Below are 26,186 nucleotides of genomic sequence, written 5' to 3' on the forward strand. Positions count from 1 at the left end.
TGGCCCCAAAATGTCCGGGATTTCGGGATTTGACTGCGCATGCGCAGTCTAATGCCGGGCAGCTTCTGAGCACCCGCTCGGAAGCTGCCCGGCTGTTCCTGACCCCGGCATGCGGCCTGACCTCTGACCATCACACTGCGCAGGCCGTAGCATCCTGCTACAGATGACCGCTCCCGGTTGCATTGAACTCCTAGCTTCCCCTCCTGCCCAGCTGGTTCTGCCGCTCCCTGCCCTGAGGCACCGGGCAAGCACCACCGCAGCGCTGCTGTCTGCCCCACTCCCGCCCGTCTATGTAAGTAAATCTGCAGGGCGGCTCCAGGCACACCCCGCAGCGCTGCTCTGCCCCGCTCCCAGCTGCCGCGCACCCGCCCATGTAAATTAAACTGTGGGGTGGACAGGGCGTGTTTTTCTTTTAGGGTTGCCAATCCCGGGAATCCCGGGATTGAGCATTTTTCAATCCCAGAATCCGGGATTGAAATAATGCCCCGGGATTGGCATCCCTAATTTGATTTCTATTTGATTTTGCTTCTATAAGCAAAGTGGAATACAAAATGAGTGTACTCTCTATTAATGTTGCGAAGTCCCATCTGCAAGTCTTAATTAAACAGTTAAATTGTCTGTGTGGTGAGGAAGACAGGCAACATTTACAGGCTGGTTTTGAGAGCATAGGCGACTCTAGAAATATGATAATGGGTGGTCCCAGAGCCAACTTAACATGGTGAAGGGACCCTTGTTCGTCAAAGGTGCGTGCTGAAAAATGGGCGTGGTCTCTCAAAAGTGACGAGGTGTCACTCCAGTAGATGAGACGATATCCATCTGCATTTCCAGCTGCATCGATGTGCTCCCGGCAGTGAGGTAATCATTGCTTCACACCGGTCTGAGCCCGTATTCCACAGGACGTGAGAGATCCAATTACATCTTCAGGCTTCATATATCATAAACCCTCTGGTTGCTATCAATAATAATTTTGCCAACTAAGGACTTACCTTTTATTCAATCATCCTTCCATCATATATCAGCATAAACTGGCTCCCTGCTTATATTTGGACATTCCACCTACCAGCATTAAGTGGGTAAGAGTTATTTGGACTAATTATCCATAATCCATTCAATTAAGTCTGTGACAGCTATAGGTGGTCAACATTGGTGCAATAATTAAATTTATATATTAATTTTATATGTCTTGAGCTATTATAAATTGTTATTTTTAATAAATACCATTGTGTGTTTAATTCAGTGCGCTCTCTTATTATTTCCGAATAATTATTAGTGTTATTTTCTTGATTGGGATCCGATATTGATCCTTTGGGAGCTGCCATACCTAATTAACACTCCGTTTAAAATATATACAATCTTAATTAGCACCTGATTTATAGATATAACATTACATATAAGGCCACACACCGTGATTGCCATTACACATTGTGCCTCACACTGTGATGCCCATTACATATTATGTCACATAAGTGCCACTTACCTACATGCTCTATTCCAGGGGTTACATGCTCAATGCCAGGGGCTTCATAATAAATGCCAAGGGGGTTTCATGCCCATTGTCAAGGTGTTTCATATTCATTGCAAAGGGGGATTATATATTTGTTGCCACAGGGAAGTAAAATGCTCATTGCCAAGGGGGAGAAAAATGTTCCTTGCCATGGGGGGGTTGAAATCCTGCTTGGTGACAGCCAGACAGAGAGTTGTGCTCTGCCCAGCTGTCAGAGCAGGTCAAGCCACCTGACAGGTCCGCACTGCTGCTATTTTGAAATTTTGTGCTGCTTCGTGAGCCAATAGAAGCTCGCGATCTGGCAGCCAATCAGGAGTGGCAAAGCTGGCCAGACGGGAGCTTTGAATTTCAAAATAGCCACGGCACCAACCTCGGACTGTCCTGCTCTGAGTCTGACAGCCGGGCAGCGCACAGCTCTCTGCCTGGCTGTCAGCGCTTTATAGATAGGCGGTATGTCTAATAGATTTGACTATGTTTGCGAGTACGAGTTGGTTGATTCGCGCTTATCTTATTTTCACATTCGTATTTTGGCTAGTATTTCGATTTGGTACTATTTATTGCTATGATAATTGCCCCTTATATTGGGAGTGGTGGTCCCTATCTCTTAGTATGTATTAGCTTCATAAGAAAATTTAAAAAAAGAAAGAGACTGTTAAGGTTATCTTGTGCTTATAGATATCACTGGCAGAGAAAAAGTAGTAATGTATGCCACAGTAAAGCCTATCTCATGATTTTACATGGGTCCCAAATTTAAGCACACACAGGGCCTTATTCTGCTTGGAGCGTCCGGGCCGTACGCGTACGTCCCGGGGTTTTTTACGATCTGCGCATGTGCAGATACGCTAATGCGCCGGCGCGAACACTCCACAACGCTTACGGCCGGTGTCTCAACGTGCGAAAAAACCTGTACGCGAGCGTACGGGTAATGGGGCGGCATAGGGGCGTGTTGATGGGAGCGGCCGAAATAATGAGGGAAAATGGGCGTAAATATGGGCGTACACGGGGGTGTGCACCCAAAATGAGCGGTGCTACTACCGCACGATAGACTAAGGCACCGTTCGTTTCGGACACCAAACAGGCGGCCGCCAACCGCCAGCTAAAACCACCCCTACAGATACCGCATGCCAGCGTGCGCCTGGGTTTGCTAATTTACGCTGATTACTACTCAAACACATACACCTGAATGTAATAAGCAATGCTGCAGTCTATTAAGTCCAAACCATGATTTCACTGCCTGCAAGCCACACATGCAGCACGCAAACACATTGGAAGCTTATGTTTCTATACTTCTCCACATTTAAAGGTTTGTTTAATTTAAGGTAAGATTCTTTTTATACGCTAAGGTAGGTATTTGCTAAACAGACACATTCACTACCTGCTTTCATAGACTTTACGCAGTAGCACACTCAATCTACACAAGTCGACATGTGTCAACGTCTTCACTCTAATACTAACATAGGTTTTGTATTTAGGATACGATAACATAAACCACATCTAACACCTACAAAGGATGTTTCAGCAATGTTTTAAGCCCATGCCCACTATTTTGCACACAATCTTCTATTGAGTTAATAGAAAACAATAATTGAATAACAAATAGATTAATTAATCAATTGTCAGATTAGTAGTTGAGAGGCAAGATTTGCAGGTCCATATATGTGAAGGGTATGCCAGCGTGCACGGACGTACGCTCACTCTCACGAGCGGTGACATAAGCTGAGTTTTCCATTGAAAACAATAGGGACCCGTCCGTGCAAACTGGCGTACGCTCAGATCTCCGCAAGAAGTCGGTGGGGAGACGGAGGAGAGACGGCCGTAGACGGCGCCGTACGCTCAGTTGTACGCCAGTTGTCGGAGTGTAAGGGCTGGGCCGGCCGCGTACGTTGCCGTACGCTCATTTGTACACCACTCCCCTTCTACGGTATTTCTGCCCGTACGTAAGCGGCTGATTTGTGGGTGGACTTAACCCCAACGGCCGCGTACGGCTAGCGTGCGGTAATGGCGAACGTACGCACGTTTGGCCGCTCCGATCAGAATAATGCCCACAGTGTGTAATAATATACTGCAGATCTGTAGTATTATTATATGGAGTGCATTTGTAAGATGATGCCCCTTGTGTTGATCTCTACAACGAGACCAATGAGGTCTTAAAAAAAAATTTCAAAGCATATCAAATAAAGTGAGTAAATTTCAAAAGTTTATTAAAAAGTCTTTAACAAACCCCGAATGAAGTCCCGGGAAGGGACGAAAAGCGTTGGGTATTCTCGTTTTGCTATTGTCAAAGTTTCTGAAATTTTTCAATGAACCTCATTACAATCTGGAGTAACCACTACCATTGTTTGAAATAAGAGACTTTTTAATAAACTTTTGAAATTTACTGACTTTATTTGATATGCCTTGAAAAAAACATTTTAAGGTCAATTGTAGAAATCAACACAAGGGGCGACAGCCTAAAAAGGCACTCCATATTTTCCCTATCCCCCATCCAACAGGGGATCTTGTAAGCAAGGCAGCCTCCACACAGTAATTTACATTCCTGTGGCGCGAAACAAGGGTCTGTTCTCGTATTATTATGTCAAACAAGTACAATTGGATCTCATCCTGATATTGTTGACTGTTGTGTATAGCAGATCGTTTATGTGGGGTAATTGATCATTTTGTAAATATAGTTAGATGGTTTTGGGGCCCAGTTATTACAGATCGCAAATACAATGCAATCTGGGCGGAATATTACTGCCCAGTATCACATTGTAATATGCAATCTTATAGCAGGGATATATTATGAACAGGGATACTGTGTATGAACGGTTAGTGCTGCACTTCCTCTGACCGCACTGCGGTCTGTAGCCCATGGGCTACAATGCGCTACCACCATCTCAGAAAGGCGGTAGCCCTGGGACCCAATGTGATGGTGCCCAATGTTGATACCCGACAACACTAGTGAGATCCTCCTCACAGACCAACGGCCACGGGACCACTAGTCCATGGCTGCGTGGAAGATAGAATCTCCTCTCTGTTGAGTTGTCAATTTATACAAGGTAAATGGTATCAAGTCCACATACATCGATGATAACATACAGATTACGTTTAGAGATCTGTTTTCTGCAACATCGCTCATATAATAGTTTTATGTCCAGTGTTTAGCTAGTTTATTGTATAGATTGTATTAATTATGCCATTATTTGCAGCTGTGGATATTTGAAAGTGGTTTTGTATGGTGCCAACTGTGTGCCGCTGACAGCTTAGGTTGCTGATTGTGGTTAGCTGTGTGAATGTATTTGAATGCATTTACCGCAAGCTGCTTTTTTTCCAAGCTATGGTGTTATGAAATTAAGCCCGCTGCTCGATAATGAAAAGGCGTACTTGCGGCTAAAGTTACTGTATATGTGTTACCACCTAAGCGCTGACTTACACTGTGATAAGGTTATTGATTTAGGAGCCCATTTATCATTGGATTACATATGCAATGCAATCTGGGCAACATTTACCAACCAGGATTGCATTGCAATATGCAATTCTTTTAGTTGAATGTATTAGCCTGCAGACTCAGGGACAGGGGCTCTGAAAGAAGTCAGTCCCTGCATTCTGCTTTGCTGGGTGCTGGTGGTCTGTGCATGTGCGGTTAGCTCTGAGCCCAGGCTGACCACACTGCCTCACCAACAGTGCGTTCTGCAGCCCATAGGCTACCACCATCTCAGAATGGCGGTAGCCGCAGGACCCACTGCAATTCTGCCGATGGTGGTACATTGGGCATCTTCGAATCCCCATAGTAACCTATGGGGAATGTGGCTGTGAGCAGGGCAGGAGGGACCGGAGATACCTGCTGAGATCCCTCCTACATAAATTCTGGTGATACTCAATATTTGTGGCTAACCCAAGAAAACGGGTGTTTTGTGTACATTTAGTACATATTGTATACTTTCAACACCATCAGCTACGTAATAATGCCGATGCGCATTTCACCAGATATTCGGCTTGGTCAGGGCCCTGAAACAAGGACCTTTATTCTCCATTCCTAGTAACTGTTGTTAGGGGCAGGATGCATTTGTATCAGTGTTATAAATTGTGTGTTGTAATTTTCATGCTGATGTCTACTACTAATTGAATGGAGAATGCAATGTCTTCTTTATAACATATGGTAAAATATGCCAATTGTTAGATGGTTTTTAAATTAATAAGCCTGGCTCTTCTAAAAATAGATCTTATTTTATAAAGTTGTATACAGTTTCAAAATATTTTTGGATGAGTTTTTTTCATAGAAAAGATTTATCATAATTGTTGTGTGTGAGCTAGTTTATTGGTATGTTAGGACATTCGTATTTTTACTCAAAAGATTATTATTCTGCTCCTCTAATGTTTACATAGTAAGAAAATATCTAAAAGGAGTGTAATTATATTTACACAGTAATGATTAATAAATTGTTTGTACATGTTCTTCACCTGTTTAATTATTCCATGATTTGGGTGAAATAATTTTTTTAATGAAGATTAATACTTGCGTTTAATTCAGTAAAGACTCATTATTGAATTCAAGAGTGCACGTATAAGTCTCTTTCTTTTTTGTATACATTTCCAAGCTCCCAGCTATAATACACCAATGTCTGAGGCTGGGGATAGGCTGACATATTGTTTGTGCCTAACCTCTGATTCCAGCACAGAGTGGAGTCAGCTGATGTGCAATTGAATATTAATGGGATGTTCCCCAACACCCCTATATATAAGCCAATGTGCAATAAAATAATATTCCAGCACTTTTGCGCCTCCGCACAAACACACATATAAAATAGAGAATCCAGTACTTCAATTCCTTTGGAAATCCACATGGACAACTGGGATATGTCTTAGTTTTCAGGTAAGTATCCATGGAACAATGGTCACAGCATAACATTTACTTATTGATTAAAAAGCATAGATTTCTTCCTTAAGAAAAAAAACCATGGAGAACTTATATAAAACCGTTCTCAAATAGGCATGTAAGTATATACAATAAACAGTTCACACAGAATCCTGCAGCTAAAGGTACATGGTAATTACCGAGTCCAGTTGAGAACTAGATGGGGTCAGTTCTCATAAAGGCTTTAGATGGTTAGCACAGCTAAAGTCCGTTTACCAGTCTTGAACTGCTGAAACCAGGCTTGGAATGTAACCCATTACCCCCAGTTGGAAAAGGGTGGTGTTGTCTTGTTCTGGCCTCTGATCCCAATTCAATGCGCGTTCCCCTGTGTATTGGATCGGATCCAGAGATCGCAAGTGCTGCACCTAAGACTTATCAGATCTGGCAGCATTTGTTGAGGTCACATACAATACCTCACATGCTAAAGGACCACATACAATACAGTCCAGCGGCTCCCTGGTGGGCCTTTGTCAAGGTATCGCATTTGAGGCTGCAGGTAATACCTCGGATTAGGTATGGCCAAATTTATTTGGTCCAAAACTCAGTCACCAGGCTGAGGACACTGCTGTATACTTCAGAATACCCGCAGTTCACAAGATTATTCGAAGGTTCTAATGACAATACTAAAAGGTGCCACTTATCGCCTTGCAGTGCAAACACAGCATTAACAGCCATAACGCTCCATACACAAATCTGGACAGGATAGTAATGTCTTAATAAACCATTGACAGCATTTCCATGGTGATGCCTACTACTAATTTAATGAAGAATGCAATGTGTCTGCTGGTACATATTGGAGGACCAGACAATGGGTGGGCCTAGCCATTCTGTTGCTTGAAGTGACAACTCAATTGGTGCCTTTTACATCTATTATACAAATGATAATTCATCTGTATATGAGTTAAATGCCCCCCTTTAAACACAGTTTTTATTACATTTTACATCGCTCACTTAAATTTTCATATCAAAAAAATTGACACTTATATACCCATTTTGCTGTTCCTTCAAAATAACTACTTAAAAGGTAGGTACTGCAGCTGCACGTGCTATCATCCTCAGCAGGTAAAATGGAGGCATTACAAAGGAAAATCTTCAAGATATGAAATGCTTCCGCCAGTTTTATTTTTACATCCAGTTATTTGGCAACAAATGGTGATGTTTCAATTGTATGTACTTTATTGTAAAAGAATATTGAAAAGTAAAAGTGACTAGCAATGTATCATTATAATGTACATGCAACATTCTGCTCATTTACTGTTTAGTGAAATACATGTACAGTATTATCTAAACGATACCCAAAAAATGTGCTGTAAATATGCGTATACAAAAATGCTATAAAAATGTTATGTAATTACTGTATTAGATTGTTTCAAATGCCTTTACACTTTTCTATTTCCTTCATATATCATATTTATTTTATGACAGTGGTTAATAATCATGTTATACAGTTAATGTAGTGATGACTTAATAATCTTTCAAAAATATAGATGTACATGTAAAATAGAAGTATTTTTCTTTAGAAAGATAATTTTAAATAACACAAAACAATATAATGAATATAACTTTGTTTTTTGATACTGTACACCAGTGCTGGTTCACATATTACATTACACAGTACCGATGCTTCAGGAGATGGACAGTGGACAGAGGCTAGTGATCAGATTATTAGCAAGACATGTAAACAAAGCCCTAACTTCCCAACAAACAATATAAAACAAACCAAGCCATAGATGATAAATTATTGAATCAGTCTAATAAACAATGGAGGACAGAAAATTGAAATAGTGGATTGACCGGTGTTGTGTAATTAAAAAATTTACTCAGATAAGATAGCATAGCAAAAATAACTAAAAAAACAAACAAAAAAAGTGGTTTTCTTTTTAATATGCATTACACATTTGCTGAATTTCTACTAATAGATTTAGGACTTTCATATGAAAATGGTACATACATTTAGGTATAATGATATCTATTGACCAGTTCTTTGGCTACGCACATGGAATGCACTTAAAATGTGTTTGATTTGGTTGTGTGTATTTTAAATCAATCTCTATTCATGTAGAATTCAATTTTCTGGTTTGCTCTTGTTAAAGAATTTCCTTGCTTCAACATCACTGAGTGACACTGAACAGCGAGATGGATGCTGCCTTCTGTATTCAATGCTTTCTTTAATTGCTTCCTTAATAACCTGTAAGAAAACAAAACAAAAAAAAATATCTTAATTAGTGTAAATAGGACATTGACTGCAGCAAAACTCAACTGACAAATATTTTTCTCAGAAACAGTTTTTTTTATGATTGAATTAGGTTAAAAGCATATATTTAAAGTCTATCAAAACTTTTTTTTTATAAACATTGAACATTGATGACAGGAAAATCTTGAATTGCGTTTCCTGGCACCTGATCCCATCTGAATACGGGTGTGGATCATTTGGTCTACAACAACTAGGTCGACAAGCATTGGGTCGACACCACTAGGTCGACATGGGTTAATGTCGACATGGATCTAGGTCGACATGTGTCTAGGTCAACATGACATTAGGTCGACACAAGCATTAGGTCGAAATGGGCTAGGTCGGCAGTCAAAAAGTCAACATGGGATTTTTCACTGTTTTTTGACCCGAATGTCGACACAGTGGCCACAGTTTGAAGTGCACCGCATCCGCTCGCTAAGCTTCGGGCACGGTGCTCAGCACATTATTTTATTCTCCCACCATGCCCTAGTGGAAGGTAGGGCATGAAATACCGCCTGTCGGCACATGTCGGCTCAAAAAACAGTAAAAAAAAACCATGTCGACCTTATGACTGTCGACCTTACCCATGTCGACCCAATGCTTGTGTCAACCATGTCGACCTTGACCTTTGTCGACCTTAACCCATGTCGACCTTGCTGCATGTCGACCTAGTTGTTGTAGACCTAATGATCGTAGCCCCTGAATACTTACAAAAGAAAGGTGAGGGCTACTTTAAAAAAAAAAAATCCCAAAAGGCTGCTAAGATCTTTAGCATCTGGGTGGGGGTGCTGCTGGGCTAATGATCACCAGTGATCGGCCAAGGGGGGGGGATCAGATAGCAGAGGGACAAAAGACAACTCAAACAATTATATTAGGCACTGGTCCCTTCTAGTGCTGATATAGGCCCTAGATCTGATCACAGTGCAAAATTGTTCTCAAAATGGGCAAAACCATGTGCACTGCAGGTGGGGCAGATGTAATATGTATAGAGAGAGTTAGATTTTGTTTCTGTGCAGGGTAAATACTGGCTGCATTACTTTTATACTGCAATTTAGATTTCAGTTTCAACACACCCCACCCAAATTCAACTCTCTCTGTTACATCTGTCCCACCTGCAGTGCACATGGTTTTGCCCATTTTGAGAACAATTTTGCATTGTTATCAGATCTAGGGCCTATATCAGCACTAGAAGGGACCAGTGCCTAATATAATTGTTTGAGTTGTCTTTTGTCCCTCTGCTATCTGATCCCCCCCCCCCCCCCCCTTAGCTGATCACTGGTGATCATTAGCCCAGCAGCACCTAAATTTGTACTGCGATCGGATCTGAATAAGGGCCATAGTGGGAATTCTGACTTTGTGATTTTGACTTCTCAATAAAAATACTGTGTAAAGAATTATTCCTAGATGGGCCTCACGGACCGAATGGAAAATCTCCCCATAGAGAGCTCTGTCTGGATAAATATTAACTCAAGTGGATTCAGTGGTTTAATACACAATTGATTTATTCAACAACTAATCTTCTAAACATGATTATAACAAAAAAATAAGAAAAACATACTAAAAAACAAATACAATACACTTAGGGGGGTATTCAATGTCAGGGGCACGGCTGTCGAGCTAGCGCGACAGCCGTGCCCCTATCCCGTTCTCGGTCAGCTCGCCTGGAGCTCGGCAGTCGGGATTCAATGTCCCGGCCGCCGAGCGGCGAGAAGGGGGCGTGGCCGCGAGTTGATGACGGAAATAGACGAGCTACGGCCGGGAGCTCGCCTATTTCCGGCTTTTCTCGGCAGAATGAGCCCGACAGCTTGTGCTGTCGGGCTCGTTCTGCGGAGAAACCCTGTTCAATGCTGTCGGGGAAGACAGCATTGAATAGGGCCCCGCAGCCATCTCCCCCATCGGGAGATGGCTGCAGGAGGTCGACAAAGATTGAATACCCCCCCTACACTGAAAATATTTAATAAAATAATATACAATACTTATTTTTTTTAATTATATTTGCATGCCACTAATTAAATTACTTGCAACAGTCCCACATTACTGGATGGATTTTGGGCAAAAATATGAGGGTTTTGAGACTGGATATTTAAGATCTCATATGTTGTATATGAGGCTAGTATGGCACCGTCTCATGAATCACAATCGTATGTGAGGCTTATATGGCACAGTCTCATGAATACATAAGTCTCCTTGATATCTTTGCCATATGGAGTGTTGATGGGTACTCTTGACTACACAGATAGCGGAGGGACTGCTGAAGGGTCTCTTCCTGCAGCCGCACAGTGAGCTTTCTGTCAGGTCGCATCAGATGCAACCAAGTCAGGGAAAGCACGGCCTAGTGTGGTCACATCTGCTGCGACCATTACAGGCAAGTGGTAAAGAGAAGTACAAATATTGTGGCTTCTTGGCTTCACAGATGCGATCACTTATTCCGGCTCTACCATTAGGTAGAGGGGCTCCCGAATTTGGGGGTGTTCTGAATCTGACTATGACAAAAGGAAGGATGATTCTGAGAGATCTTTGTTGAACTTAGGACCTTATTCAGGTCCATTTATGTTCGCATGGGGGAGCGATGTTTAGCGACTGCGCATGTGCATAAGCATTTGCGGTCGCTTGGTGCGAGCGGGCACAACAAATTGCTTATTTGCTATCCCGTTGTTCGCACCTAGCAATGAGGGTGGGGGGTTTGGGGCAGGTGTTCCCCTGAAAATGCTGGGCATTCCCATAGTAATTTGGCGATGATGCGGGTGCAGGAGACGGGTAACTGACATCAGCGGTTCTCAGCTGCCCTCCTGCTTCCCAAAGAGGGAGCACGCAGATCTAAGACACTAAGAGAGTGTCTTAGATTTGCGTGCACATTAGAAATCATTCGATGGTCGCAGACCATCTAATGTTTTCCTACCCGCTCGCTAACTGCAAATGGATGTTTATGCTAAACATCCATTTGCATGCGTGCCGGGGAACTCGGTGTGTCGGGGGGGGGGGGGGTAGAGTTCGTGCGGGCGGCGTTTAAACTATACGCAAAGCTGTGAATATTGCAGCTTTGCATGTGAACCTGAATAACCTCCTTAATGCATATTACAGGTGTTGAACTTCGAAGACGCTACTTCCACACTTTCACCTGAGATTCTGGAAAGACCGCATTGGTGTGTGGGTGGTGAGGAAAGCAGTAAGCAGAAGTTTTGTCTAGTGTGCCTAAAAACCTTACCTTGCTTATTCCCAAAAGAGCTTAAACATTAGTGCATTCAGCAATATCATTGTTTTGTTTTATAAATTTTTTCAGTTCTATTGCTGTTTATGTTCACGCTATTGCCACAGATCATCACAATTGTCCTGAAGACGAGCCACAGGCTCGAAACGCCGTTGACAACACAGACATACATTTTTTTTTACACCTTTGAAGAGCCGGGAGTGACGTTCTTTCAACCTTTGAAGAATTCTTCTTTACAGGTCACCTGTGTTTGTTTTTAGAAGTGTAATTTTAATGTCACTCTCATATGGATTGAGTATCTGACCACTATCACTGTCGTCATGCTTTATTATTACCACTACTGCTCACATATGCTTTCAGTAATGCATTTTTGTCACTTCAGCATTCAACAGGTCTGTTACTGTTTGTATTGTTAAATGGACCAATCACGCCGGGTGTTCCTCTAAGCCACCCCCAGACCCCTGTGAAAGCCGGTTACCATGGAGATGCTTGCACTCCAGCCCACACCTCCTGGACAGGATATCCACCGACAGGCACTTCCTGCCAGAGTTCACTTCCGGGTTCACGGCTCCAGCATGCCAAACGGCGTGATTCGTCCTCTTCAGTTACACTTTGTATTTAGGTAAGCACACTGCACTTTGTTTTTGTTACTGCACTGTTCACCTTGACAAAGGGGTACCTTATGCCCCGAAACGTTGGTATGCTATTTTTGCACTAATATACGTTTTTGAAAATTCCCAGAGTGCCGCTGTCTGCTTCTTTGCCTACTCCTATATATATATATATATATAGTGTCTAATTTGTGTGTCTTTGAAACACTGCCATCTGTTGGCAATCACAAGGTAGCAGACAAGCTTCGAGTAGGCTTACTAGTACATGTATAGTTATGTGAATGTTCAAATATTCTCTGTAAAGCGCTGCGGAATATGGGTGCGCTATATAAGAAGTTGTTAATAAAATAAAAAAATGTATAAATATTTCAAAAGACTGAAGAACCAAAATCCAGTTTTGAGCAATCTATGATATTTACTAGAAGAAACAGTAGCAGTAAATTGCATATATTTTCCATGTTAAGAAGATTCATTCTTTAATGATCTTTAAACATAAACTATGAATCAACATTAAATAGAGCAGTCTAGGAATTAACGTGTAAATTTTTAGACATTCAGTCATAGCTTGGACCACGATGAAAGGGCAATGACCACTAGTTATTGGCACATGTCCCATCTTATCTACAAGAAAAATAAACTTTTTGGCTTTAGCGCAGGATCCACATGGTTTACATGTCCTACTTATGTTACCTTACATCCAGGCAGTCCAAGTAACTTGTGAATCTTCTAACAATGCTGACTAAATATATAAATTATGTCTTAACAGTAAATTATAGAAGTGAGATAGTACGTACATTAAATTAGAGAAGTGAGGTAGTATGTACATTAACTCAGAGAAGTGAGGTAGTATGTACATTAACTCAGAGTGCAGTATTCAATGAAAAAGTTCTCCGTGCATGGAGAGCGTTTTATTTCGCTCTCCATGCACTCTCCGTGTTCCGGAGGGCTCTCTGCCACTCCTGCTCCCTCTATTCAATGTGGCTGATGCTCTCCGCCACTCACGGAGAGTCTTAACCCCTGCAGGGAGCAGGGAGCTTTCAGGGAGCCGGAAGCAGCCAGAGAGATTAAAGTCTCCCTGGCTGCTCCAGAGGACTGTGGAGGGGAGGGGGGCTCTCCAGGACCCAGGCTGCACCCCCCTATAGCCAGCGGGGGACCCAGTATTCACTGCACCCGTTTGTGCATAGTTACGTTCGGGTGCAGTGAATATATGAATATCTAATGAGCGGCTCGAGCGCTCCGGCCCCCTGCTGGCTGCACTGTGTAAAAAAAAAAAAAAAAAATTTAAAAAAATATTTTTTTAAAAAAATTAAATATATATTCATGTGCTATAAGCACATGAATAAAAATAACATGCCCCTTCACAGAAAAAAAAAACTGATTTTTTTACACCAAAATTTCTTAAAAAAACCTTTTAGTTTAAAAGTTCACATTCCAGCTCTCCATCAAAAGATGGAGAATTGCTACACGGAGAGACACGGAGAAAGTCACTTAGAAAGACGGAGAACATTTCACATTGAATAGGGTTGCTCGCTTTTGGAGAGCAAAATGCTCCGTCCAAGGCGAACAAAGCACAAGTTCTCCACAAAACACGGAGAACTTTTCTCATTGAATACTGCCCAGAGAAGTGAGGTAGTACGTACATTAACTCAGAGAAGTGAGGTAGTAAGTACAGTAAGTTATAGAAGTGAGGTAGTACGTACATTAACTCAGAGAAGTGAGGTAGTACGTACAGTAAATTATAGAAGTGAGGTAGTACGTACATTAACTCAGAGAAGTGAGGTAGTACGTACAGTAAGTTATAGAAGTGAGGTAGTACGTACATTAACTCAGAGAAGTGAGGTAGTACGTACAGTAAGTTATAGAAGTGAGGTACATGCATTAACTCAGAGCTCAGAGAAGTGAGGTAGTACGTACAGTAAGTTATAGAAGTGAGGTAGTACCGACAGTAACATACAAGTAACAAAATTGATTGTAACAATATGTTTCTTGAAAAATCTATAAACTACCGTATACAGTGCTACCCAGCAACACTGTCCTTCCACTTCCATAAATTCCATATGAAATATAAATTGGTTATCACATATTTTGTGCTGCTGATTGACTCTCCCCAGTTTCATTCCATGACACCCACAGGGACTATTTTCCAGAAAGAATGTGGTTTATTCATGCAGGCTTACCATACTATCCCTTTAAACCGTGACACTAATGAATAAAACGGATTCTGTGGCTGACTGACTCCAAGCCTGCATTTCACCTTGTTTTAATCAGCCACTGAACCTGTGTAGTCAGTCATGAAATTGTCCTGGTTTAAATGAATGGTATGGTAAGCCTATATATATCAGTGGCAATCATTTGTAAAAAAAAAAAAAAAAAAAAATATTTTTTTTCCATACAGTATGCTACATGCACTTTTCACAACCTTAATAAAAGTATTTTTGGGGAAAAACATACACTAGTTATGTTACCCTAAGCAGCTGGTTTACCCCCAGAGGTTTGTGCCATATTTGTCCTTCTTCCTTCTTTTATTTAGACCAGGCATGTCCAAACTATGGCCCTCCAGCTGTTGTGAAACTACACATCCCAGCATGCCTTGCCACAGTTTTAGTATTCCCTAAAAGCAAAACTGTGGCAAGGCATGATGGGACTTGTAGTTCCACAACAGCTGGAGGGCCATAGTTTGGACATGCCTGATTTAGACACAGCTATTGTGCTTAAATTCAAGAGAGCTCATTCAAGTGAAGAGGCAGCGCAGGCAAAATCTTAGATACACGCATGCGATGCAGTGACAAGGGTAGAGGAGAGGCGACAGCCATTGGTTGAATGGAGAGGGCAGGAGGGAGTGTGTAGGGCAGTGGTGTCAAACTCATGGCCCTCCAGCTGTTGTAGAACTACACATCCCAGCATTCCCTGCCACAGATTTTATATAATGTATTGCAAAAACTGCATAAGCAATATACAGATGGAGCTGGCTTTATTCAATGCCGGCGCCCACCAGATCCTCTCTCTGGCGAGAGCCGGTGATAGGGACTGGGACGAGCGTGCGCCGGCCGCCGGGGGGCTGGGGATACATTCGCCAGCCCCTGCAAGAACTAGGCCAGCTCCATCTGTAGCTGGGACGTGTAGTTCCACAAAAGCTGGAGGGCCATGATTTTAACACCACTGGAGTAGGGAAATGAGGTGGAAATGTAGAGAACATCTCCAACCTCATTTCCTCCTGCATGCTTGTGTGATCTGCTGTTGAATCCAGACCCAGCAGCAGATCACTTGTATGAACATTGACTATCTGAGCAACACTCTGGTTCCTTAGGACGGTCACTCAGGCTTCCAGAGCCACTAAATCTGCATTGGAAGATGCGGACACTGACATTAGCACTCCCAAAAAATGAAGATGCTGTGTGCCCGTTTTCAGGAACACTGCCCAGTGATGCCCGCTCCCCATTCCCAAATGACCGCAGCTTGTCAAACAAACCGCAAATTAGGGGTCACTGCATGTAATGATGCAGGGCCCACTCTGTACATGCACAGAACATGTTCCACAATCTTCCCACCATCATGAATTGCATACAGCTATAATTTAAGCCCTAGCTTGGGACATATAGTATATGGAGCTATAGGATATGATGTTTAATGAGTAAAATAAAACTTAACTTTTATTTCCAATTTATATTAAAATAGTAATAACTCTATATTTTCATATGATGCATAATTTGCCATGAAGAGTTAAATGACAGCATATACTAAAGTGCAGTGAACAATGTTGGCCACTGAAAATTGTCATATGACCGTATCGACACAGTGGCAGTCCGTATGCGGATATGTGGCGATCCGCATGAAATTGGACGGGGATACGCCTCCTCCATGGTGGGAGCAGCCCCTGCATTCGATGGTCGCCGAACATCGAATGCAGGGCCGCACGCTCCACCAGGTCCCGCAACACAAGACCACACGGACACTTGTCCGTGTGAAATCATGTATAGAGGCGGGCAGCTGACATCCGGCGATGTCAGATGGCCGCCCCGTACACACGCGTCACGGCCTCATTACCATGCATACGCCCCGCGTTTGCATGGGAACGCCCATGAAACGGGGGGCGTATGCATAGGGTAATGAGGCTAAGTAGCCCCTCACGCCCCTCTACGCCCCCTGTGCGGCGTATAAAGAATCCGTGCGGCGAAATCGCCTGCACATGCGCAGAGTGACCTCTGCACATGCGCAGACGATCAACATCGGCGGTCCGTCCGCATGCGGGAATTTCCGCACCGATCAGAATAAGGGCCCATATACTGTCGGTATATGATTTAATTTAGGTCCTTCAATAGGACAGCTGATGACACATACAGATTATGTGACCGTTGTGAATAATTCATTAATAATCCAATCAAAAAAGAAAAAATTATATAAACACAATAAGTCACAATGATACCCGTTGGTGGTAATGGGCCGTTAAGTGGTTAGATAACACATGATGTAGAGAAGTTTTTCACATATAACATAACAGGTATCCTTAAGAAGATGATGAAAAGAAAGAGATGGAGATGGACTCCATTCTTTCTGCTGCCCACCGTCTTCAAAGAAATTAGCGGACGGGGGGTGAGAGAAGAGATTGACACACTGATAGAAAGATAGCCAATGTAAGGAGGACACTTCTGTAAGTGGAGTTAGGTCAGCCTCGATACTATTGCATTGCAGGGCTGAAATGCGCCACCAGAAAGTCTCTCCTACACGGAATTAAGGGAAATTAGTGATGGTTGTAATAATTAGATAACAGATATCAGGTGATCAAGCCCACGTGGTGAAACGCGTTCTGACACTGTTTAGGCTCCAGTAGCTCTCCAAACTGATGGGGAACTGCCAGCCCTGACAATGCTCCTGCTACCCGTTGCCGTCACAGGTATCCTCCCCGTCCCCTCTTCTTTCCCAGTGTAAGGCTGACACGCTGGCGGCGCATCTCTGTCCTGCACTGCCGCAGCATCAGGACAGACCTAACACCGCATACAGCCGTGGTCCCCTTACACTCTTCTTAATTGTCTCTCCAGCAGTGCCGCCGGCTTCATCACCTCCACCTACTGTCCGCTCATTGAAGACGGGGCGGCAGTGATTTATCCCGGCTCTCCCACACTGTTCTTTTTCTTTTCCTTTCCCCCGCTGCTTCAATACCCACACCCTTACAATAACAGGCTGATACTGCGGTCCAACACAGGGGTTTATTGATTTGTACAAACTGCTATTTGACAGCTGTTTATAGCCACAACTAGCAATACCTGTTGTGAGCATATTACTCTCATTGTGCTGCTCAGTCATATTTACATTGATGGCAATCTATCAGATACTTTCTGACTGACATCTCCTGACAGCAGAATCCTTGTACTGAGGATTTTTCTTTAACCCCATATCCACACTGAATTGATCTATCCAATATGGACTGATATCTGTTATCTAATTATTACAACCATCACTAATTTCTTTCAATTCCATGTAGGAGAGACTTTCTGGTGGCGCATTTCAGCCCTGCAATGCAATAGTATCGAGGCTGACCTAACGCCACTTACAGAAGTGTCCTCCTTACATTGGCTATCTTTCTATCAGTGAGTCAATCTCTTCTCTCACCCCCCGTCCGCTCATTTCTTTGAAGACGGTGGGCAGCAGAAAGAATTGAGTCCATCTCACTGTACTTTTCTTTTCCCCATCTTCTTAAGGATACCTGTTATGTTATATGTAAAAAACTTCTCTACATTATGTGTTATCTAACCACTTAACGGCCCAATACCACCTACAGGTATCATTGTGACTTATTGTGTTTATATAATTTTTTCTTTTTTGATTGGATTATTAATAAATTATTCACAACGGTCACATAATCTGTATGTGTCATCAGCTGTCCTATTGAAGGACCTAAATTAAATCATATACCGACAGTATATGGTTATCTAAATAACACCACTAACTGCCACTGTGTCGATACGGTCATATGAGAATTTTCAGTGGCCAACATTGTTCACTGCACTTTAGTATATGCTGTCATTTAACTCTTCATGGTAAATTATGCATCATATGAAAATATAGAGTTATTACTATTTTAAAATAAATTGGAAATAAACGTTAAGTTTTATTTTACTCATTAAACATCATATCCTATTACTCAAAAGTGTGCCTCCAAAAAGGAATCCTTTCTGTGAACGGCTGCCCACCTCCTGTGGACTACCGTTTCCTTTCTCTGAGTATACTAGTACTTGATTCCTGGGGGCACCTCCAACATTGTATAATTATTGCATGTCACCAATAATATCATTCTTCAAGTTGGTTCTTTAACATTATCCGCATCAATTTCTTTGTCCTGTGCATGATACTAGCCCCACCTGCTTTCAGTATATGGAGCTATCTAGGTAATTAAAGATAAAGTAAGAAAAACAGTCTACCAAATGTAATCACTAAAAGAATGAGTTATCACTTATTGATTTACTAGAAGCAAAGACATTTTACCCCTGTATACATACATCAATGTTGTTGAGAGTGTTGAACTCCATGAGATCATGCAGTCTTTTAAAGGCTTCATTTGAGTATTGGAAATTAAATGTTGAAAAAGGACTTTCTGGGTCATCAAAAATGTCAAAATCTGCAAAATTCTTTTCCTCCATAGTTTCCCTTGGAATACCTAGTATAAAATAATAAATCAAGTTATCATCACGAAAGAAAACAAAATAAAAAAATGCGCAATATAGAAAAAAATTCTGGGGTATAATTTGTGGCCAATGAGCTCTCCAAAGGGTTGCACATTTTTTGTTTTATTGTTCCGTACACGCCAGGTCGCACCTGGGTGCAAAATCCTGTGCGACCTGGAAAAACAATGTAAAATAGGTATTCTATACCTATCTATAGTTCTACACACCATACTGTATGTACTTTATGAGGTGAAAACCCCTCAAACTTATCTATAGGGTTACTGCTATATGTCATATGTATTGTATGTACAGTAGTTTAACCCACTATATAACAATCTACAAATTTGTCTACATAAATTGCTCAGCTTCAGGAAGACAGTGAGTCAATAACATTTTGTAATCAGATACTATTTGTGAAACCTATGTTGCAAAATATCCTAAGTAGTCTTTAAACGAGTAACAGTTTTTATTAGGATTGAAAAGACAAATAGATGTTATCTTGATTGCAATAAACATACCTGGGGCTTTGAACTTTCTAAATCCAATGTTAGCCAACACAAAGTGAATCACAGTGGGACAGTCTTTTTCAACTGACGGGTTCTTTGGGCGAAATATGTAACATTCCTTCAATCCTTCTCTGTCAAAGACATGTGGGTCTATCTTTGGAAACGGAAGCTTATTCATGCGTGCCCACTTTTCAGCGAGTAGGAGTTCCTTATGAAGAAATAAACATTTAAAACTATTCAAATTCCTTTTAGAAAGAAAACATTCTTCATGTAAAAAGATTGCTATCATTTCACTTTTTAGTTTTAAAGTGGTAATGTACATACACGCTAGACAAGCCTGTTAGCATTTTTTTCTGTAGACATATTAAAGCGCCTTTCTAAGGCGCCAATGATCATAAATGTGGAAAGACCTATGCTAAGTAATACCCCTTTTACACCAAAATCCCGGATCCACCCGGTATTTAGAACACAGTTTGAAGCCAGTTCAAAGCCGGGATATTTGTCCGTTCATACTGCGGTGCCGACCCGCAGTGTAAACGGGGGCGGTGCTTGGAGTTTACATTATCTCCGAGCGTCAGGACCGCCAATCGCGTGCCCCAGACCGCCACACTGGGGGCAAGCCCAGCACCAAGGTAAGCTGCTGGGCTGCCCCCAGCCTCCGTGACCCCCCCCCCCCAGTACCCGAAGTGAATGGATGCCGCACACAGGCATCCATTCACCTCCTCCCTGCCTCTGCTGCTGTCTGCACAGTACAGCAAAAAGCAGTGGAGGATGTGCAAGCCCCACGCCTGACCTCCATGTGCTCCCCATAGCTGTAAATGGGAGCCGGGTAGGATGACCCAGCATACCCGTTTACACTGCCCACTACCCAGGTCCTGCTCCTGTTCTACCCTGGTCAGGACCTGGGTAGAAGTCCTGTGTAAAGGGACACGGGCTAACCCCGGGTCCACAAGGGAAAAACCTGGGCTTTTGCGGTGGTGTAAAAGGGGTATAAGTGTACCCCTTAAAGTGACCTGGACAACCAAATATGACTGAAATTAGAAAAATGACAAAGACATCACAATGGAGATCCCATTTGAAGTGAACTCTATTGGAAGTGCTTTGCATTCTTAAATGTTTAAATCCTCCATTTACAGGGAATTACTGTTTTAACCCTTTGTGTGCCAACGTTGCTGTGAGAGATATGGAAAATATCTGCTAAAAATGCCAGCATCATTCACAGCGGCTGTTCTTTTTTGGGTGCAATGTTTAACAAAACTTCAGTTTAGGGACTTGAGATCATTCGTCAGCAATAACTAAAGTGATTCATATTCCTCGACTTCGACCCTGGCATTTTTAGCAAACATTTTGTATATCTTTCACAGCAATATTGGCACCCAAAGGGTTACGTTCCTATAGTAAGTCACACGAGGTGGTAGACTCATACAGCGCCTGATATTTCAGATTTTCCTTTGTCTTTTTAATTAAGGGTTGTTCCTATGTGACACATGCATCCTTACAATTATCCAAATTCAAAAAAACAATAGTCAGGGGTTAATTATTATCTTATATTCCTTAAAAATGTATATGTTTTTTCTTTTACAAGTATCAAAATATTTATGCTGTATGCTTGTGATTGCATATTTAAATAATGCCCCTTACAGGAGCATAGCAAACTAATTATTTCCACAAAATCTGCGCTAATTATCTAAAAAGGGTGGAATGGAAAAACACGCACACTTAAATATGTACAGTAAATGTTAAAACATTTTATTCCATATTAACCGGTTATTTCTTCAATCAACATACTAAAAATGTAATATTATATTCCATATATCATATATAATTCTTAAATTTACATACTGTACATACAACTTGTCGTGCAGTCTCCGTTGTAACAATGGGTACAGCAAATGGGTAGTTTTCCTCTGTCATTACAATTACATTACTACAGATATGTAGCTGAGAAGCTCTTGCTCTTTTGTTTAAAATGTGAGAATGAATCTACTCTTTTTGCTTTTACTATATAGACCAGGGACACCCGAAGCCAAGACTCAGCTCAGCGCTTCCCCTCTTTTATCAAAACATAGTAGTCACCCTCTACCTATGTCAGGGTTGCCTACTTTTAAAGTCTCCTCTCCGGGATGGGGCAGGGTTTGATGTAGATGTCAGGATGGGGTGGGGCTAAATGAAGCAATTAGCATCTTTAGCCCCACCCCTCCCCCCCAAAAAGCCACAAATTGCGGGAAATTAATGCTTTATGAAATTAGTGTAGAGAGATCTGTTCTACTGTAGCCCAAGTGGCCCTCTTGATCATCTTGATCTTTCTTGGAGCTCCTTTGCCAGCTAGAGCCTAGCAGCCAGTGCCTCCATTGTATAAAATGTCTTGAAAAAGATCCCAATAGGGATCGAAACGCGTTGGACCCATCCACTTATATGCCCAAGCTTGCACGCTAGCAGCGGCACCACACACGCTGCGGCGGGAACGAACTTCTATCCAACCGCGGCAGAAGGGACACAGGCAGCCCCTGCTTCTGCTGCGGCATTCAGGAAGGACATTGCAGCCACAGAGACTAGCGCGGCTGTGTGCTGCTGAACGCCGCACAGCAGCGGTGTCAACATCGCGCAGTGGTCGTACAGCAGTCACGCTGTCACACCGGACATTTCCCACACCCGTGCCTCCCTGAAGCCGGCACAGCCACCGGCAAGCCACCACCGGAGGGAAATCAATAACATCAGAAGAGATCCCGCGGGACCCCAAAAGGGGAAGCGGCTACGGGGGACGGACACTCGGCGTGGGACCATCTTTCATACAAACTGTGAGTTCGGAAAGTGTTCTGTGCACTGGGGGAGGTCGGGACGCCAGCCTCCCTCAACACAGCACCTTCCCCACATATTCCTTACTTCCCAGAGTGGGCACACGCCATTGCATTAAGACTGAGCATTCGAGAGCCACCGTTATTTTAAATACTCATTGTATGATCCACACAATAAAGCACTTCATAAATACCTCATTTATCATTTGCAGTTCATTATATGTATGAGAGTATCAGGTGCCCTATTAACATACATTGGTTAATATTCCAATCGCATCAGGATTCCTGTTACCCCCCTCACCCACTTCAGAGCAGCGCCAATCTCATTGTTTCATTTCTGAAGTTTTTTCCCTGGGGGATTGGGGATCCCCTTTGGATTGGCAGCGCTCCTGTAAACATTCACAGGGAGCGCAGTGACTCACTCCTTCTTTTAGTGCCTCCATTGTATCTGAAAGTTTTTCCACTGGTCCTTCCAAAGTTGCAGCCTCTGAGATCAGGAAGTATTATTAATCAGCTGCTCAGTGAAGTCTAGCCAAGGCAACTGCTGTCAGTGTGGAGGAGGCAGGGCCATGCAGCCTACTTCCGCAGAGCACAGTCCCCAGGGTAGCCTTTCCTTCCTCCTTGCTATTTCTGCATGACTGCTGCTAAAGCTGTGGCTCTCCCAGTCTCTGTCACCATAAGTACATGCCCTCTAGCCAAACCTCTTATAGACCTATCTCAAAATGAAGATATCTGAGACGCCAAATGTGAATAAAATTATTCATATTGACCATCCAATATACGAAGAAGACAGCTCCAGAACCTACTATGAAATGATTCATATTGAGAGCCTAATATACATACCTCAGACTCATGGTCCCCTGATGAGGAAGATTGAGGTTATCTCTAAGAAGCATTAAAAGAGCCTTATATTGTCACTTTCAGAAAAGCTTTAGTCAACATAAGCCAATCGCTAGTGAGTGAACATGAGAACTTGCCTTTTTAAAATGAGCATAATCACCTGATCAAATTGGGTATCATTGCTCATATTGAAATGTCACAAAAGGGATCATTTGCAAATTTTTTAAAAACACAATTGTCTATCAATAAGTTGTTCATGTGTGCTTATTGGGTCTGCTTCAGGTCCTGATGCAAAAGCTTCACATTTCAGCACTTTGCCCATGTGCGACATCAGTAATGTATTGGCTGTAGACACCCTGACTGGCGTGGAGGGTGCAGCAATGACCTCTACAGTATTTCCCAAAATGTAGATGGGAAGCCACTGTTTTGGGGGAGTGAAGATGATGATTTCCTGGCCTCTTTGTATGAACTGAGATGCCAACATGGACGACCCCATGGTTCATGGAGCCAGCCAATAGTGTCACAGGTGATGCAATGCTGCAACAAAAATCCCTAATGCAAGAGGAAGGTGTCAACTTATATCAGACATCTCCTGCTGCATTACATACATGTGCATTGCTCCAGCTTGCAAGGAAGCAGCACAATGCCTCTTGATTCATGCCCATTATAATGTATTGTGCAAATAACTAAGATGCAGTTAAAATAAATAAAAATTATTGAAGATATCACAGTATTACATATCTGTATGGTAGTATGCTCTGCAATATTTTTAAGTGCATTTGTACTTAAGTTTAATATGGAATTCCATATATAAGCTTATTTTTTAATATATTACATTTGTGTATTGTAAAAGATACCGTTCCTACTGTATTCTACATTTTTTCATATTATTTCAGCCAGCGCTGGTACATTCTTGTTTTTTTCTTGTACTGCTCATTTGGGACTGACAACCCCAGTATCAGCTTCAGATAGTAGCGCACCAATCACATATTTTTTCACAGGTGGGGTATATTTTGAGATAAGCAAAAGAGATATACTGTATGTTGTTGTAGTCAGGTTAAAAGCTTTATATGCGAGTAGAAGTATTATATATTGAATACAGTAATATAAAGGCAAACAATGGGAGTACTGGCAGAGCGGATCGGCAGACGATGAACGTCTAGCCAGGAAGATCAGCCTCGCAGCTGCATTCAAAATAGATTGTAGCGGTGAGAGTCTTTTCTTCGGAAGACCGGTAAGGAGGCTATTGAAATAATCAATGTGTTATATGATGAGTGCATGGATTAGAGTTTTTGCAGTGTCTTGTGTAAGATACAGATGAATTTTGGATATGTTTTTTAGAGACAGATTGAATCTGAGGAACAAAGGACAGTGCAGAGTCGAGGATGACACCTAGGCGGTGAGCGTGTGGAGTAGGATTGATTGTTGAGATCTCAACAGTCTTAAGCCCCCCATACACGGTCCGTTTTGCCGGTCCGTTTTGTACTTTTAAAGTACACATCGTATTCGATCGCATGCCTTGTGCATGCTTTGTGCATGCACTGCGATCTAATACGATGTGTACCTAGTACAAAAAGTATGTGCAGCACATACTTTTTGCACCGTATTATGTGATGCGCGGGAGCACGTATCGCATAGTACAAAACGGAGCCGGCGAAAACGGAGCGTCTATGGGCTCCTATAGAGATATCAGGTAGGTATAAATTGAAACAAGGTTTGATACTTAGCGCTGATTGGTATTAAGCACTGCAGCTAATACCTAGGGGGATTTACCAGAACCCCTAATACTATGGACAAGGAAAAAAAACGAAGTGGTACAGCGCTGTGCTTAATATATTTTTTAAATTTATTAAAAAATTAATTTGCAGAATTATAACAATAATATTAAAAAAAATAATAATATAATCAATGTGGCCAGCATTGGGACAAACAAGACTAACAAACATAAATTGAAAAGCAGATTGCCCTCAAAGCAGACCCCTTGCAGGTGTTAGTGGGGGTAATTAGTAGCAGCATGCGGTTAATGGCAATTTTTGGAAGGTTAGAAACAGTTTAAAAAGTCATAGGTATACTCCTTTCTTATTCGAGACCGGTAAAATTTGTTAAAGGTAATCCTTATGCCAGTTCAAGTAAGATTAGTACACAATTGTAAGTATACTTAAGTGGGCATCCGGACAAGCAGCAGGGAACTTTGTTTGTAGTCTCCTATAAGGACCTCTCCGACCACCGATTATCGATTGTTGATGGTCCTATCTGAGACTGGTCCAGTCGTGCTGTCAGCAGGTATCAGCTTCAATCCCTATCCTCTACGCGTTTCTCCGCCTTTAATCACCGTCAGCGGCTTCCTCAGGAGGTAATAGTATGTAGCTATTACCTCCTGAGGAAGCCGCTGACGGTGATTAAAGGCGGAGAAACGCGTAGAGGATAGGGATTGAAGCTGATACCTGCTGACAGCACAACTGGACCAGTCTCAGATAGGACCATCAACAATCGATAATCGGTGGTCGGAGAGGTCCTTATAGGAGACTACAAACAAAGTTCCCTGCTGCTTGTCCGGATGCCCACTTAAGTATACTTACAATTGTGTACTAATCTTACTTGAACTGGCATAAGGATTACCTTTAACAAATTTTACCGGTCTCGAATTAGAAAGGAGTATACCTATGACTTTTTAAACTGTTTCTAACCTTCCAAAAATTGCCATTAACCGCATGCTGCTACTAATTACCCCCACTAACACCTGCAAGGGGTCTGCTTTGAGGGCAATCTGCTTTTCAATTTATGTTTGTTAGTCTTGTTTGTCCCAATGCTGGCCACATTGATTATATTATTATTTTTTTTAATATTATTGTTATAATTCTGCAAATTAATTTTTTAATAAATTTAAAAAATATATTAAGCACAGCGCTGTACCACTTCGTTTTTTTTCCAGGTAT

At 42.1% G+C, this 26,186-nt stretch overlaps 1 protein-coding gene across 3 annotated transcripts in view; it reads right to left on the minus strand.

Annotated features, from left to right (window-relative positions):
• Window positions 1-7,489: 7,489 nt before the first annotated feature.
• PLA2G4A (phospholipase A2 group IVA) overlaps window positions 7,490-26,186 on the minus strand; it is a 234,620-nt gene continuing 215,923 nt past the window's right edge. For all 3 annotated transcript variants that reach the window (XM_083156746.1, XM_083156745.1, XM_083156747.1), the window contains 3 exons: window positions 19,628-19,823; window positions 18,945-19,102; window positions 7,490-8,586 (listed from right to left, as the gene is read on the minus strand). In XM_083156746.1, coding sequence (XP_083012872.1) covers window positions 8,464-8,586; window positions 18,945-19,102; window positions 19,628-19,823 — 477 coding nt within the window. In that variant the 3' untranslated portion in view covers window positions 7,490-8,463. The remainder of the gene's footprint in view (window positions 8,587-18,944; window positions 19,103-19,627; window positions 19,824-26,186) is intronic.

This window comes from Crinia signifera, chromosome 8, assembly GCF_055691185.1.
Source record: "Crinia signifera chromosome 8, ASM5569118v1, whole genome shotgun sequence".
Lineage (NCBI taxonomy): Eukaryota > Metazoa > Chordata > Amphibia > Anura > Myobatrachidae > Crinia > Crinia signifera.